The sequence below is a fragment of the Monocercomonoides exilis genome (genome assembly GCF_001643675.1).
Source record: "Monocercomonoides exilis strain PA203 chromosome Unknown scaffold57-524287, whole genome shotgun sequence".
Classification (NCBI taxonomy): domain Eukaryota; phylum Preaxostyla; order Oxymonadida; family Polymastigidae; genus Monocercomonoides; species Monocercomonoides exilis.
This window is the reverse complement of record NW_027150602.1, coordinates 436,825-455,316: the sequence shown is the minus strand read 5'-3', so window position 1 is coordinate 455,316 and position 18,492 is coordinate 436,825. Positions and strand designations below refer to the sequence as shown.

General features: G+C 38.4%; 2 protein-coding genes across 2 annotated transcripts; one reads left to right on the top strand and one right to left on the bottom strand.

Moving 5' to 3' along the window:
* Positions 1-483: 483 nt before the first annotated feature.
* MONOS_18257 (uncharacterized protein) lies at positions 484-6,687 on the top strand (the record flags this gene model as incomplete). The annotated part of the gene is made up of 8 exons (XM_067871259.1): positions 484-1,859; positions 1,916-3,260; positions 3,454-4,014; positions 4,208-4,314; positions 4,423-5,293; positions 5,404-5,982; positions 6,041-6,242; positions 6,320-6,687. The coding sequence occupies 8 exons, from the start codon at positions 484-486 to the stop codon at positions 6,685-6,687; spliced, it is 5,409 nt and encodes a 1,802-aa protein (XP_067720022.1).
* A 3,536-nt stretch (positions 6,688-10,223) lies between these two features.
* On the bottom strand, positions 10,224-17,043 carry MONOS_16042 (uncharacterized protein). The gene has a single exon (XM_067868951.1). The coding sequence runs from the start codon at positions 17,010-17,012 to the stop codon at positions 10,809-10,811; it is 6,204 nt and encodes a 2,067-aa protein (XP_067720021.1). The 5' UTR covers positions 17,013-17,043; the 3' UTR covers positions 10,224-10,808.
* Between the last annotated feature and the right edge of the window lie 1,449 nt (positions 17,044-18,492).

The window sequence follows — 18,492 nt, the reverse complement described above, 5'->3', positions numbered from 1 at the left end:
CTCATGATCGACTGTTTGTTTAACTATTGCAGCGCAAATTTAGAAATAAGTTCAGCTGGAGGAGCATGTGAGATAATCAGATGCAACGCCAAAAAGTATTACCTTTCATGTTGCTTTTTGAATTGTTTATCAATCGGAGGGGCAGGAGGAATATATATTGACAAAAATAATAAATATAAAGAGATTATTATGTTTTTCTGCTTTTTTCACAACAACGTCGCTCATAAAGGAGGGAATGATATTGTAATTTATAACTCAACAATAAACCTTATTGATAACACTTGCTTTTCGACTAGAACAACAAAAAACAGAGTTTCAACAAATTATTCATCCATTGTTGATAAAAGTGAATGGCTGAGAAATGATGGAGGGAGAATAAGATTTGTTGCTTCAGTTCAAACACAGCCAAATGCAAAAGACACATTCAGCTGTGGATTGAATGAAAGCTGCTCATGCTTCACAATCAGCCATTGCCTTTCCCAAATGATTTCTGGATTTGTGGAGGAAATCAAGGTGTTGAGTGGAACAGTTGTGGAAGGAAAAGGAGTTGATATTGGGGAGAAAACAATCTTTGTGAATGGAGTTTCTCCAGCTGGCTCAGCCATTGAAACACAATTTGAATCAAATGGACTGAGCCTGTTTTGCGTTGGAACAGGGGAGTTGACTGTGAGTGATCTGTCAGTGGTTCACAATTCGTCACTTGAAAACAACCGAAGAAGCATATTGTTTGAGGTTCAAGGGGCTGGAGGGATCAATTTGGAGAGATTGAATATTTCAATGGATGCAGATCATTCAGAAGAGAGGAGCATTCAGAACTCGCTTGTGAAGATGGAAGGGGGAAGTTTGAAGATGAAGGGTGTGAGATGGGGACAAACATTCAGCACCACAAGTGCGATATCTCTGCCTCAAGGATCTTCAGTTTCATTGTCTCTGGATAACTGCACATTCAGCAACATTGTGAGGACAACAGCAGGATCATCGCTGATGAATGTGGGTGAAGGGTCATATTCAATAACTCTTGATGGATGCACGATTGATGGCTGTGGGAGTGAAGACTCTGAGTTTGGAGGAGGGATGATGATTGAAATGGGGAATGTTGGTTCATTGACAATGAATGGAGGTATTGTGAGAAACTGTTATGCCTCGACTACTCAAGGGAGAGGAGGAGGGGTTGGGCTGAAAGTGAGAGATATAAATGTAGAGTTTCTTGTTTCATCAGCATTTGAGGGGAACAGAGCCAAATGGGGAAGTGACATTTTTATTGACTCAATCGATCTGGAAACAACAGCAAAAAGTGGGAAAATCGCTTCGTTGACTGATTCGTTAGAGACGAAGAGCAAAATGCAAGGATTTGAAAATGGAGATGAATCGTTCCCAATTCCACTTTGTGTTTTTTTGTGGAATAACTTTTCTGCGCCAGCATTTGTTGGAGGAGGATCACTGAGCCATGATTTTTCGATGTGTGGATTTAAAGAGTTTCCATGCTCCACGATTGAGAAGGCAGCATCAGTCCACTTTGAAGGGAAGAAAAAAGACATAACCATTTTTGAATCATTTGCCTTTGAGGATGAAGTGAGCTTGAGGACAGATGAATGGAACATCAAGGCAAATCAGAATGAAATGAAATGTGGTGTTGCCGATCTGACAGATGGAACGCAAAGCGGATTGATTGAGAACTCAGTTTCTGTGTCAATGACCAGCATTGTATTTTCTTTGATTCAATCGCTTTCATCTCATGAAAGTGTATTTGAGTGTCATTCAGGGAAACTCACACTGAACAAATGTGGGATGGAAGGAGGCACTGATTCTATTTCAACAGTGTTTGTGAGTGTTGTTGGAGGAGCTGTGGAAGTGATTGAGTTTTCAACAGTGAATATAAAAAAGGAGATTCATCGTTTTTCATTGTTGAGGGAAGTATTAATTCAAGGCCTTCACTGAATATAACAAACAGCGATTTTGGAGAAATCACATTTGGCAATGGATGTGTTGTTGAGTGCCACAATGGAAATATCGAGAAGATAACAGGATGCACATTTTCATCGATTACTCGTTCGAAGGGAAGTGGAGGGTGCATCAGCATAATGAATGGTCATGATGGAAGCGATTACAAAGCAGAAATAAATGACTGCACATTTGAAGGGTGTTCCGTTGAAGGAGAGGAAGAAGAGATTGGAGGTGGTGCATTCTTTTATAAAGCATCCACAAATACGAATCTGTTGATGAGCGAGTGTGAGTTTTATTATTGCACAGCACTGCACGAAGGGGAAGAAGTTGGATATGGAGGAGGAATAATGTTGAACTTGTTGAGTGAAATGGGCGAGGCAACATTTGTGATATCTTCTCCAACTTTTTCTTCTGACAAACAGAACAATGCAAAATATGGAAAAGATTTGTTTGTTTCATCTCTATCGCTTATCAGCAGCATCAAGAACGAAACGCTGCCATTTGTGAAAGATAGACTGGAGATACTGACCGAAGATTCGATGAAAGGGTATGATGGAGGAAACAGAGAGTGTGCAATCCCACTGATCTATTTCTGGAAAGAGGTTGGGTCGAGTGTATTTGTTGCAGAGGAAGGAAACAATGTGGTTGTGTGTGGGCTATTGGAGTATCCGTGTGGATCTGTTGATTATGGGATGAGGAGAGGGGGTAGTTTGGGGATTGAGTCGATTGCCATTCAGGGGACTTGTGATGTGAGGACTGAAATGAGTGTGAGTGGGATGAGGCTGGAAGGAACAAATGGCGAAACAGACAAAATTCAATTTGTGAAAATAATTGAAGGAGACAAGGATGCTGTTGTTGAATGCAAAGGGGTTGTTCAATTCAAAGAAGTGGGGATTCTGATCCCTAGTGCCTTCGATAACGAGGCAAACATCCTCGTCCAGACAGGTACAGATGCAATCAAAACGACTATTGCAGGATGTTCAATTCACATAAGTGACAATGCTGAAGGTGAATTGACATTTGTATTGATAAGTGCCACAAAAGGAATTGTCGAGATTGAAAAGACAAAGATGGCAGGGTTGGCATCAATGCATGAGATAATGAGCATATCAGTTGGATGTGTGATAACCGTGAGCGATGTTTCCTTTGAAGAAATTTCATTGAGCAGGAAAAGTGCAATTGTGATGAATGAAAATGAGATTCCAGAAAATGGAAATGATAATGCAGAAGAAGAGTGGAATGTTCTGTTTGAGCAATGTTTATTTTTGAATGTGAAGCACAGCGTGTTAAGCAATCCTTCATTGCTTTTCTGTGATGTACCGAATGAAATGAGATTGAAAATGGAGAATTCGACAATTGATAAATGTGGATCGGCAAGCTCGAATGAAGGAGGATGCATGTTTTTCCTTCTCGATGAGAGAGGGGGGACTGGAAATGAATCACACAAATGTGACAGAATGTTTCTGTTCGAACAATGGGAGAGGCGGAGGATTGTTTTTAAAAACACAGAGTGTTGCAAAGAAGTCTTTGCCATTTGTGCTGTCGAACATCACATTCAAGGAGAATGTTGCATTGAAAGGGAGAGATGTGTTTGTGAAGAGCATAGACCTTGACTCGCAGATAAGTGAATCACAGTTCCTGATAAACTTTGGGGAGCCATTTGTGAAGGAGCTGGCGATATGGGGGTGCACAGCAGACGATTATGGGGACGAAGAGGATCTGTTGGGGAGGGTGTATGTGTTCAGGAGCGAATTCATATTTGTGTCATCGATTGTGGGAAACAGTAGCAACAGCAAGAACTGTGGGGAAATGAAGAGTGCATGCTCATCGCTGAATGTTGGGGTGAGCCACATCATTCCATCGGATTATTCGCAGCTGCTGATATGGAATGAGACAATATTAGCTGGTTCATGCTCAGCTCAAAAGGTGACAATCAAGTCGATGGAGGCAAGCAGGAATGCTGAGATAAAAGTGAATGAGATGAACTTGGCTGGTGAAGGAGCTGTGACGACATCAGAGTCTGTTAGAATTGAGAAAGTTTCATTTGTTTTTGGTGTAATGCAGAATGTTGTCTGCTCGTGCTTAATACACCAATTGAATGGATCTCTAATTCTCGAATCTGTTTCATTTCTATCGGAGAGTGGATCATTGGAGAATTCACAAACCCTTTTTGACTTTTTCTCTGCTGGTTGTTGAAAATGGGATATTTGAGGCAGATCGATGTAGCATTGGGTATTTGGAATTCTCAAAACCAATGTTCCAGATATTGTGCTCAGAAAGAGCAACATTTGAAGATCTGACTGCTTGCAATGTCCAGTGCACAAGCTCAGTGATTGAATGTGGAAAGAGTGAGAAAGTGATAATTTCAAAGTTGGCAGTCACAAATATCTCTTTGCAAAATGAAAGTCTAATTTCATTTGAAAATGGCCATTCTTCACTCGTTTTATCTTTGACGTTATCATCATTCTCAAACATCAGCCGGCTGTCTTCTGGGCCTTGCATTATTTGCACAGCTCAGCACATGACTAACTTTGAGATGTGCAACTGTTCTTTTCATAAATGCACATCAGAGCCATCAAAGGGGAGCCAAGTGGCAATCGCTTTGACTGAGAATATCTTGATGGATTCGTGCACATTTGAAGGAAACCTGGCTGATAATACCGAAGAAATAAATGGCGTTGGTAATAAGATCTGTCAGTGGAATGGTTCAGTTGTTGATTTTTCTAGCAGTTCCGTGATGATGAAAGACACAACAATCTGCAACTCCTCAAAGGGAGGGATGACTGTGAGCGGAGGAAATGTGATGATTGAAAAGGGGGAGTTTGTGAATAATAATCCATCTATTGATAGATATCCATCATTGAGAAGAAACATTATCTGTTCAGATTCTGGAACATTGAATGTGATGAGTTTGAAAGGTGGAGATGGATTGAAGGATAATACCTCACTTTGGATGTCGAATGATGGGTGCAGCTTTGAAGGGATTATTTCTGAAAGAGCATCACCATTCTTCATCCCAGTATTGGAAAGTATTGAAGAAAATGAGAAAGGAGAAGAAATGGAGGTTGTGTTCAAAGGGAAGCTGCTTCTCCCGTGCAACTTGTCATTCATGATTGTAAAGCAGATGGGCGATGAAAAGCAGATAGAGAAATATGAGTTTGATGAGAGCGGATATGCATCGGAGACAGAAGTCGAAGGGAGACTGAAAAGGGAGATAATTCGTGAGGCAGGAGATGAGGCAGAGGTGAGAGTGCTCATTCTGTTTGGAAATGCCAAAAACCCATCATCCACTGATCCTTTCATCCTGAAGAACAGAAGTGAGCCCAAGGCCAATGGAGATGAAAGGATTGTCGAGGGAGGAAAAGAAGGAAATCGTATTGGTTGTTGATTGTGATAATCATGGGCATCATATTGTTGATTGTTCTGATTGGATTTATTTTATTTATTGTTCGATGGAAGAAGGTCAAGAATGAAGCAGAAGATTTGAGAGAGATTGTGAACGACAACATCAGAAAGGATCCGAAGGCATTTGAGATGGTAACGATGGAGATGTCACCTGAGGAGCAGTGGAGGAGAGCAGAAAGAGAAGCCGAGAAGAAAAATGATGAGAGGATGAAGAAGAGGGTGTATGATACGAATATGCAACATTCTGAGTCATCAGAGCATCTTCTCTCTGAGAGTGGATCAACTGAATACATCCTTGGAAGAGACTCAGACAAGATTCCTCAATGGATGCTGGAGAAAGAAGAAGAAGATGATGATATATCGAGAAAGAGAACGCCTTCCCCATCCATTTCATCCACTTCAACATCAGATACGACTGATTCAGATTCAACATTTGTTCGAGGAGAGGATCTGTGTCCGACAACCTCGTCGATGTCGAACTTGGTGGATGCAATGGCCTGTTCATCACCACATGAGAAGCTGATTGTGGATCTGAGGGATTCGCTGTTCATGCTTCTTCATGGGAGAAATGAGAAAAAAAGAGATGGCGATTGGAAGTCTTCAAGAGAGAGAAATGACAGCTGCCCAGATCCTGTTCTGGGTGGCTAATCTCGCCCTTCACTCGTTTGATGAAATGGAAAACCCTCTTCAGTCGCTGGGCAGTCTGAGTCCGCACATTGTGCTGTTCTCCGAGCACATGGTCATCTGCATTGCCATGCACTCAGATTGTTCATCAGACTCAGACACTTCGTCCTCCATATCTTCATCAACAGTTGTGACATCAGCAAGTGATGATGAAAGCGACTCTTTGCCCTCATCTGCCTTTGAGGATGATGAAGACAACAGAAAGGAGTGTTTGCGATGGAAGGCACCAGAGCTGCTGAATGGGACAAAAAGCATGCAACGAAAAAGACGGTGGTGTTCTCGATAGGGATGATGCTGTGGGAGTGTTTGACGCTGCAGATTCCGTTTGGGGAGTATGAGGCTGAGACAGCTGGAGAGAAGATAAAGAATGGGGAGAGGCCAGGAATGGAGAGCATACGTGGATCAGAGATGTGTGAAGCGGTGGAAAACGGGTTGGATGGAGATCCAGAAAGGAGAGCATCGTTGATGCAGGTGAAGCGGTATCTGGTTGGGCACTTGCCATCGGGGTACACGATGGCGACAGTGTCAGATGCAATTGCATATTGTGAAGGGTCGGAGGAATGCGGGTCAGAATACATTGAGCGGAGCGGGGTTATTGTGAAGCTGCATTCTGGATCTGAAAGCGAAATACAAACAAGAGAAAGCAGTGGATGAAGCAGAATGGAGAGTTGGGGGCAGCCACAGATGAATCACTTGAAAAGGGAAAAAGAAAGAAAAACGTTGGCATATTTCTCGGAATAAAGAATGATTGGAGATTAACAAAAAATTAAATGGTGCACTATTCTTAATTTCGTTGGATTTATCCAAGCAAAAAGCGAAGGGCAAAGGCATTTGCAAAAGGCACCATTTAATTTTGATTAATTAATTATTATTCAAACGCACTTTTTTGTTTTGTTGAGCAAATTACAGATAAACTTTTTGTTGAAGGAAAGTTTGTGTGTGTGCCAAGACATTTTCCAAAACTTCTCGCTGGTGTTTTCTGGCATTCGTATCAAAGCAGCAGCTAATATGTGCGATTATTTTAATCACTGAATTACTTTTTTCTCGCTAATTTTGTCTAATTGCATCCTTCTAGCACATAATTTGGATAATTCAATATGCTGTGTGTGCTTATATTTAAATAATAATCTTTTTTGTTTCTCAAAAAGATTTGATTGAAGCTTGTTATTTCGAATTTAAAGCTATCATAACACCATTTCCAATAAGACTTTTTTATTCCTTTTTAAAATAACTATTCTCTCATATATCTGCTTTTTGTCATTGCCATAGTTTAGTCTAAAAATGAAATCTAAATAATTATATGCAATAGTTTCTGCTTAACCTCCTATTTTCTCTCTTGAGAAGCAGATTTTTCGTTTTTCAGGTATGCACAAAAGTTATTCAAAATCAAAAAAACTTTCAAACAAATTCGAAATATTTGACAATAATCAAAAAGCAACTAACGTTTATTAAATAGAGATTAGAACATTTTGTTCTTGTGATTAAAAAAATAATTAATTCATTATTTATTAACCACATAAAAAATAATTCCAAATGGAAATATTTGTGTTTATAATAGGGCTCACTTTTTATGGAGCATTTCCTTTATTGACATTTTTTATTTATATTTGTCTGTTAATTACAGAAAAGAATGTAATGGTTTTCAGCATATATATAAACATTTCAGATATATCTTCCACAATTTATCAACAATTAGTTTTGGGAAAGGGTCACTTATTGACTCCTTCTTATTTTGCACTGAAGACTTAAATAGTTTTTATTATTTGATATTTCATATCGATTTTTTGAATTTGAGATTGCGCGAATATATGGGTGATTGCTTTTGATATCACATGTTTTCAATCAAAATTTTTGATTTGAAGAATTTTTGTATATTAATGAACGAACAATGAAAAGTGATTACGCCTTTTTGTGATAATTTTATCATGAACAAATCACAATCAATGGTTTTAAAAACAATTATTATTCATTCAACATTCGAATAGTTAAGTTCTTGTTAAAGACAAAATACATTTATTCAAACAACTTTTCGAAAAAAGTTAAGATTTCAAAAATAATCGCACACATGTCAAAATGCCTTTGGATCAATAAATCTGATTCTAATGGAAACTTATAAAAGTATCAATCTTCAGAATGGATTGAGCTGCAAAACCCTCGTCAGCCTTCAAACATTTATCAACGATTTCATTGTTCGAATGATTAGTAATTTCTTTATGAAAGGTCAGTAATTTATCGGTACCCAAAAAATTAATCGGGACCTAAAATTTCTGGCTCCCAAGAGCACTTTTAGAAAAAAAATAAAATAACAGAAAACCTTCAAAATATTTTTATTTTCTTTTCCTGAAAATATTTTTTCTTTTTTTTTTTGAATTTTAGTGAAAAGATCTCGAATATTTTGTTTCATTTTTAAGATCAATGACTTGCTCACTTTTCAACGAGATTTTTGTTTTGAGTGTCCTGAGTGTTGTTATTACCATAGAACTTGACTATTTAATACTTTTATTCATCTTATTTTATTAAACACTTCGCTTTTTATTGTTATTTTGCACATTTTCATATATACAGATGAAATTTGAATGAACATTAAAGTTTGCAATTGTTTTTTTAATGTGTGCATCAATTGATGAAAAATTGAAAATTTATAACAAATTGAGAAATGCTAAAGGAAAAAAATCTTTTATTTTTTTATAAAGTGATTGTAATTCAAATATACTTGTATTTTATTTTTATTGTTTCATTATTTCAAATCAAATAATCTAGTTTCAAAATTTGAAAGATTGACATATATATTAATATATTATCAATTGAAGTACACATTAAAAAAACAATTGCAAACTTTAATGTTCATTCAAATTTCATCTGTATATATGAAAATGTGCAAAATAACAATAAAAAGCGAAGTGTTTAATAAAATAAGATGAATAAAAGTATTAAATAGTCAAGTTCTATGGTAATAACAACACTCAGGACACTCAAAACAAAAATCTCGTTGAAAAGTGAGCAAGTCATTGATCTTAAAAATGAAACAAAATATTCGAGATCTTTTCACTAAAATTCAAAAAAAAAAAGAAAAAATATTTTCAGGAAAAGAAAATAAAAATATTTTGAAGGTTTTCTGTTATTTTATTTTTTTTCTAAAAGTGCTCTTGGGAGCCAGAAATTTTAGGTCCCGATTAATTTTTTGGGTACCGATAAATTACTGACCTTTCATAAAGAAATTACTAATCATTCGAACAATGAAATCGTTGATAAATGTTTGAAGGCTGACGAGGGTTTTGCAGCTCAATCCATTCTGAAGATTGATACTTTTATAAGTTTCCATTAGAATCAGATTTATTGATCCAAAGGCATTTTGACATGTGTGCGATTATTTTTGAAATCTTAACTTTTTTCGAAAAGTTGTTTGAATAAATGTATTTTGTCTTTAACAAGAACTTAACTATTCGAATGTTGAATGAATAATAATTGTTTTTAAAACCATTGATTGTGATTTGTTCATGATAAAATTATCACAAAAAGGCGTAATCACTTTTCATTGTTCGTTCATTAATATACAAAAATTCTTCAAATCAAAAATTTTGATTGAAAACATGTGATATCAAAAGCAATCACCCATATATTCGCGCAATCTCAAATTCAAAAAATCGATATGAAATATCAAATAATAAAAACTATTTAAGTCTTCAGTGCAAAATAAGAAGGAGTCAATAAGTGACCCTTTCCCAAAACTAATTGTTGATAAATTGTGGAAGATATATCTGAAATGTTTATATATATGCTGAAAACCATTACATTCTTTTCTGTAATTAACAGACAAATATAAATAAAAAATGTCAATAAAGGAAATGCTCCATAAAAAGTGAGCCCTATTATAAACACAAATATTTCCATTTGGAATTATTTTTTATGTGGTTAATAAATAATGAATTAATTATTTTTTTTAATCACAAGAACAAAATGTTCTAATCTCTATTTAATAAACGTTAGTTGCTTTTTTGATTATTGTCAAATATTTCGAATTTGTTTGAAAGTTTTTTTTTGATTTTGAATAACTTTTGTGCATACCTGAAAAACGAAAAATCTGCTTCTCAAGAGAGAAAATAGGAGGTTAAGCAGAAACTATTGCATATAATTATTTAGATTTCATTTTTAGACTAAACTATGGCAATGACAAAAAGCAGATATATGAGAGAATAGTTATTTTAAAAAGGAATAAAAAAAGTCTTATTGGAAATGGTGTTATGATAGCTTTAAATTCGAAATAACAAGCTTCAATCAAATCTTTTTGAGAAACAAAAAAGATTATTATTTAAATATAAGCACACACAGCATATTGAATTATCCAAATTATGTGCTAGAAGGATGCAATTAGACAAAATTAGCGAGAAAAAAGTAATTCAGTGATTAAAATAATCGCACATATTAGCTGCTGCTTTGATACGAATGCCAGAAAACACCAGCGAGAAGTTTTGGAAAATGTCTTGGCACACACACAAACTTTCCTTCAACAAAAAGTTTATCTGTAATTTGCTCAACAAAACAAAAAAGTGCGTTTGAATAATAATTAATTAATCAAAATTAAATGGTGCCTTTTGCAAATGCCTTTGCCCTTCGCTTTTTGCTTGGATAAATCCAACGAAATTAAGAATAGTGCACCATTTAATTTTTTGTTAATCTCCAATCATTCTTTATTCCGAGAAATATGCCAACGTTTTTCTTTCTTTTTCCCTTTTCAAGTGATTCATCTGTGGCTGCCCCCAACTCTCCATTCTGCTTCATCCACTGCTTTCTCTTGTTTGTATTTCGCTTTCAGATCCAGAATGCAGCTTCACAATAACCCCGCTCCGCTCAATGTATTCTGACCCGCATTCCTCCGACCCTTCACAATATGCAATTGCATCTGACACTGTCGCCATCGTGTACCCCGATGGCAAGTGCCCAACCAGATACCGCTTCACCTGCATCAACGATGCTCTCCTTTCTGGATCTCCATCCAACCCGTTTTCCACCGCTTCACACATCTCTGATCCACGTATGCTCTCCATTCCTGGCCTCTCCCCATTCTTTATCTTCTCTCCAGCTGTCTCAGCCTCATACTCCCCAAACGGAATCTGCAGCGTCAAACACTCCCACAGCATCATCCCTATCGAGAACACCACCGTCTTTTTCGTTGCATGCTTTTTTGTCCCATTCAGCAGCTCTGGTGCCTTCCATCGCAAACACTCCTTTCTGTTGTCTTCATCATCCTCAAAGGCAGATGAGGGCAAAGAGTCGCTTTCATCATCACTTGCTGATGTCACAACTGTTGATGAAGATATGGAGGACGAAGTGTCTGAGTCTGATGAACAATCTGAGTGCATGGCAATGCAGATGACCATGTGCTCGGAGAACAGCACAATGTGCGGACTCAGACTGCCCAGCGACTGAAGAGGGTTTTCCATTTCATCAAACGAGTGAAGGGCGAGATTAGCCACCCAGAACAGGATCTGGGCAGCTGTCATTTCTCTCTCTTGAAGACTTCCAATCGCCATCTCTTTTTTCTCATTTCTCCCATGAAGAAGCATGAACAGCGAATCCCTCAGATCCACAATCAGCTTCTCATGTGGTGATGAACAGGCCATTGCATCCACCAAGTTCGACATCGACGAGGTTGTCGGACACAGATCCTCTCCTCGAACAAATGTTGAATCTGAATCAGTCGTATCTGATGTTGAAGTGGATGAAATGGATGGGGAAGGCGTTCTCTTTCTCGATATATCATCATCTTCTTCTTCTTTCTCCAGCATCCATTGAGGAATCTTGTCTGAGTCTCTTCCAAGGATGTATTCAGTTGATCCACTCTCAGAGAGAAGATGCTCTGATGACTCAGAATGTTGCATATTCGTATCATACACCCTCTTCTTCATCCTCTCATCATTTTTCTTCTCGGCTTCTCTTTCTGCTCTCCTCCACTGCTCCTCAGGTGACATCTCCATCGTTACCATCTCAAATGCCTTCGGATCCTTTCTGATGTTGTCGTTCACAATCTCTCTCAAATCTTCTGCTTCATTCTTGACCTTCTTCCATCGAACAATAAATAAAATAAATCCAATCAGAACAATCAACAATATGATGCCCATGATTATCACAATCAACAACCAATACGATTTCCCTTCTTTTCCTCCCTCGACAATCCTTTCATCTCCATTGGCCTTGGGCTCACTTCTGTTCTTCAGGATGAAAGGATCAGTGGATGATGGGTTTTTGGCATTTCCAAACAGAATGAGCACTCTCACCTCTGCCTCATCTCCTGCCTCACGAATTATCTCCCTTTTCAGTCTCCCTTCGACTTCTGTCTCCGATGCATATCCGCTCTCATCAAACTCATATTTCTCTATCTGCTTTTCATCGCCCATCTGCTTTACAATCATGAATGACAAGTTGCACGGGAGAAGCAGCTTCCCTTTGAACACAACCTCCATTTCTTCTCCTTTCTCATTTTCTTCAATACTTTCCAATACTGGGATGAAGAATGGTGATGCTCTTTCAGAAATAATCCCTTCAAAGCTGCACCCATCATTCGACATCCAAAGTGAGGTATTATCCTTCAATCCATCTCCACCTTTCAAACTCATCACATTCAATGTTCCAGAATCTGAACAGATAATGTTTCTTCTCAATGATGGATATCTATCAATAGATGGATTATTATTCACAAACTCCCCCTTTTCAATCATCACATTTCCTCCGCTCACAGTCATCCCTCCCTTTGAGGAGTTGCAGATTGTTGTGTCTTTCATCATCACGGAACTGCTAGAAAAATCAACAACTGAACCATTCCACTGACAGATCTTATTACCAACGCCATTTATTTCTTCGGTATTATCAGCCAGGTTTCCTTCAAATGTGCACGAATCCATCAAGATATTCTCAGTCAAAGCGATTGCCACTTGGCTCCCCTTTGATGGCTCTGATGTGCATTTATGAAAAGAACAGTTGCACATCTCAAAGTTAGTCATGTGCTGAGCTGTGCAAATAATGCAAGGCCCAGAAGACAGCCGGCTGATGTTTGAGAATGATGATAACGTCAAAGATAAAACGAGTGAAGAATGGCCATTTTCAAATGAAATTAGACTTTCATTTTGCAAAGAGATATTTGTGACTGCCAACTTTGAAATTATCACTTTCTCACTCTTTCCACATTCAATCACTGAGCTTGTGCACTGGACATTGCAAGCAGTCAGATCTTCAAATGTTGCTCTTTCTGAGCACAATATCTGGAACATTGGTTTTGAGAATTCCAAATACCCAATGCTACATCGATCTGCCTCAAATATCCCATTTTCAACAACCAGCAGAGAAAAGTCAAAAAGGGTTTGTGAATTCTCCAATGATCCACTCTCCGATAGAAATGAAACAGATTCGAGAATTAGAGATCCATTCAATTGGTGTATTAAGCACGAGCAGACAACATTCTGCATTACACCAAAAACAAATGAAACTTTCTCAATTCTAACAGACTCTGATGTCGTCACAGCTCCTTCACCAGCCAAGTTCATCTCATTCACTTTTATCTCAGCATTCCTGCTTGCCTCCATCGACTTGATTGTCACCTTTTGAGCTGAGCATGAACCAGCTAATATTGTCTCATTCCATATCAGCAGCTGCGAATAATCCGATGGAATGATGTGGCTCACCCCAACATTCAGCGATGAGCATGCACTCTTCATTTCCCCACAGTTCTTGCTGTTGCTACTGTTTCCCACAATCGATGACACAAATATGAATTCGCTCCTGAACACATACACCCTCCCCAACAGATCCTCTTCGTCCCCATAATCGTCTGCTGTGCACCCCCATATCGCCAGCTCCTTCACAAATGGCTCCCCAAAGTTTATCAGGAACTGTGATTCACTTATCTGCGAGTCAAGGTCTATGCTCTTCACAAACACATCTCTCCCTTTCAATGCAACATTCTCCTTGAATGTGATGTTCGACAGCACAAATGGCAAAGACTTCTTTGCAACACTCTGTGTTTTTAAAAACAATCCTCCGCCTCTCCCATTGTTCGAACAGAAACATTCTGTCACATTTGTGTGATTCATTTCCAGTCCCCCTCTCTCATCGAGAAGGAAAAACATGCATCCTCCTTCATTCGAGCTTGCCGATCCACATTTATCAATTGTCGAATTCTCCATTTTCAATCTCATTTCATTCGGTACATCACAGAAAAGCAATGAAGGATTGCTTAACACGCTGTGCTTCACATTCAAAAATAAACATTGCTCAAACAGAACATTCCACTCTTCTTCTGCATTATCATTTCCATTTTCTGGAATCTCATTTTCATTCATCACAATTGCACTTTTCCTGCTCAATGAAATTTCTTCAAAGGAAACATCGCTCACGGTTATCACACATCCAACTGATATGCTCATTATCTCATGCATTGATGCCAACCCTGCCATCTTTGTCTTTTCAATCTCGACAATTCCTTTTGTGGCACTTATCAATACAAATGTCAATTCACCTTCAGCATTGTCACTTATGTGAATTGAACATCCTGCAATAGTCGTTTTGATTGCATCTGTACCTGTCTGGACGAGGATGTTTGCCTCGTTATCGAAGGCACTAGGGATCAGAATCCCCACTTCTTTGAATTGAACAACCCCTTTGCATTCAACAACAGCATCCTTGTCTCCTTCAATTATTTTCACAAATTGAATTTTGTCTGTTTCGCCATTTGTTCCTTCCAGCCTCATCCCACTCACACTCATTTCAGTCCTCACATCACAAGTCCCCTGAATGGCAATCGACTCAATCCCCAAACTACCCCCTCTCCTCATCCCATAATCAACAGATCCACACGGATACTCCAATAGCCCACACACAACCACATTGTTTCCTTCCTCTGCAACAAATACACTCGACCCAACCTCTTTCCAGAAATAGATCAGTGGGATTGCACACTCTCTGTTTCCTCCATCATACCCTTTCATCGAATCTTCGGTCAGTATCTCCAGTCTATCTTTCACAAATGGCAGCGTTTCGTTCTTGATGCTGCTGATAAGCGATAGAGATGAAACAAACAAATCTTTTCCATATTTTGCATTGTTCTGTTTGTCAGAAGAAAAAGTTGGAGAAGATATCACAAATGTTGCCTCGCCCATTTCACTCAACAAGTTCAACATTATTCCTCCTCCATATCCAACTTCTTCCCCTTCGTGCAGTGCTGTGCAATAATAAAACTCACACTCGCTCATCAACAGATTCGTATTTGTGGATGCTTTATAAAAGAATGCACCACCTCCAATCTCTTCTTCCTCTCCTTCAACGGAACACCCTTCAAATGTGCAGTCATTTATTTCTGCTTTGTAATCGCTTCCATCATGACCATTCATTATGCTGATGCACCCTCCACTTCCCTTCGAACGAGTAATCGATGAAAATGTGCATCCTGTTATCTTCTCGATATTTCCATTGTGGCACTCAACAACACATCCATTGCCAAATGTGATTTCTCCAAAATCGCTGTTTGTTATATTCAGTGAAGGCCTTGAATTAATACTTCCCTCAACAATGAAAAACGATGAATCTCCTTTTTTTATATTCACTGTTGAAAACTCAATCACTTCCACAGCTCCTCCAACAACACTCACAAACACTGTTGAAATAGAATCAGTGCCTCCTTCCATCCCACATTTGTTCAGTGTGAGTTTCCCTGAATGACACTCAAATACACTTTCATGAGATGAAAGCGATTGAATCAAAGAAAATACAATGCTGGTCATTGACACAGAAACTGAGTTCTCAATCAATCCGCTTTGCGTTCCATCTGTCAGATCGGCAACACCACATTTCATTTCATTCTGATTTGCCTTGATGTTCCATTCATCTGTCCTCAAGCTCACTTCATCCTCAAAGGCAAATGATTCAAAAATGGTTATGTCTTTTTTCTTCCCTTCAAAGTGGACTGATGCTGCCTTCTCAATCGTGGAGCATGGAAACTCTTTAAATCCACACATCGAAAAATCATGGCTCAGTGATCCTCCTCCAACAAATGCTGGCGCAGAAAAGTTATTCCACAAAAAAACACAAAGTGGAATTGGGAACGATTCATCTCCATTTTCAAATCCTTGCATTTTGCTCTTCGTCTCTAACGAATCAGTCAACGAAGCGATTTTCCCACTTTTTGCTGTTGTTTCCAGATCGATTGAGTCAATAAAAATGTCACTTCCCCATTTGGCTCTGTTCCCCTCAAATGCTGATGAAACAAGAAACTCTACATTTATATCTCTCACTTTCAGCCCAACCCCTCCTCCTCTCCCTTGAGTAGTCGAGGCATAACAGTTTCTCACAATACCTCCATTCATTGTCAATGAACCAACATTCCCCATTTCAATCATCATCCCTCCTCCAAACTCAGAGTCTTCACTCCCACAGCCATCAATCGTGCATCCATCAAGAGTTATTGAATATGACCCTTCACCCACATTCATCAGCGATGATCCTGCTGTTGTCCTCACAATGTTGCTGAATGTGCAGTTATCCAGAGACAATGAAACTGAAGATCCTTGAGGCAGAGATATCGCACTTGTGGTGCTGAATGTTTGTCCCCATCTCACACCCTTCATCTTCAAACTTCCCCCTTCCATCTTCACAAGCGAGTTCTGAATGCTCCTCTCTTCTGAATGATCTGCATCCATTGAAATATTCAATCTCTCCAAATTGATCCCTCCAGCCCCTTGAACCTCAAACAATATGCTTCTTCGGTTGTTTTCAAGTGACGAATTGTGAACCACTGACAGATCACTCACAGTCAACTCCCCTGTTCCAACGCAAAACAGGCTCAGTCCATTTGATTCAAATTGTGTTTCAATGGCTGAGCCAGCTGGAGAAACTCCATTCACAAAGATTGTTTTCTCCCCAATATCAACTCCTTTTCCTTCCACAACTGTTCCACTCAACACCTTGATTTCCTCCACAAATCCAGAAATCATTTGGGAAAGGCAATGGCTGATTGTGAAGCATGAGCAGCTTTCATTCAATCCACAGCTGAATGTGTCTTTTGCATTTGGCTGTGTTTGAACTGAAGCAACAAATCTTTTTCTCCCTCCATTGTTTGGAAGCCAATAACTTTTATCTCCTCCTGCGTAATATCTTACTCCTTCTATTCGTGTCGAATAACAGAAAGCAACTTGAGAATTTGTGGAGTTATCCTCCACAAAAATATCATTTCCATATGTTGCTGAGTTGTTGTGAAAAATGCAAAACCAAATCAATTCTCCTCCAAATCCGACGGTTTGAAGACTGAGTCCACCACCATGATATAAAGACTGACAATCTCGAAAAAAACAATTTTTTATTATAATTTTTTCAACCATACTCCAAAGAATCAATGCTCCTCCATCAGTGTTTTGAGAATTATGCCCGCTGCAATTAGAAAAAAGACAATCCAAAATGCAATCGTTTGAATTTATTGTTTTGCATCTCCAAACGCAAAGCCCTCCAGCATCGTCGAAAGCCCACCCATCTTTGAATTTGCTATTCTCAACAAATACTTGCATCGTAATTCCTTCCATTTCAACACTCCCTCCATCTTCCTTGAAACATATACATTTTTCAAAAAAACAAGATTTTAATGAACATTTTGCAATATTAAATGCATAAATTCCTCCTCCTTTCGTTGAAGTTGCATTGCATTTCACTAAAGAGGAATTCTCAACAGTCAGCGTAGCACTTGAATTGTCATGCACATACAGTGCCCCTCCACAAGAAGCTGAGCATTCATTCCATTCAGCATTCTTATATGTCTGTGTTTCTGTGGTTGAATTTCTTTCTGTATTTCCCATTCTCCAATCCACTCTTTTATTGTTGAAGAATGTGCAATTGTTGCAAGAAAATGCAATGGATCCTTCTGTTCCACTCACAATCCCTCCCTCCAGCACATTCATCGAACTTTCAACACTGCAATCCTCCGTAATGCTCATTTTCATCATTGTCACTTTCTCAAATGTCATTTCATCAGTTTTAATGAATTTCATTGTGATGTTTGAAAAAACACAGTTTTTGATTCCTTCAAAACTTCCTTTTCCACTTCTCAAAATGCTTCCACTCCCACAAAACACAATGTTCTTCCACTCACTGTTTCTTACAAGCAGCGATGAATCATCTCCTTCCATCTTCACAAGACTCATCATTGTCATATCACAATTATAGTCTCTTTTTTCGATGTTCAAAGTGGTGTTTGTCAATTCACATGTCCCTTCATTGAAGACAAAATGTTTATTGAAACCTCTTTTTCTCATCAACATGCAGTCATCAAGTTGCAGGAATGATTTAGCTCCAATATCGAAAGTTACAAAATCATCTGCTCCTTCAAACAATATCCCCTTGAATTCGACTGATGAGTTATGTATTTCACATAACATTTGAACAATACTCCATTTCTCCAAAATATGACTTTTTGATGAAATAAGA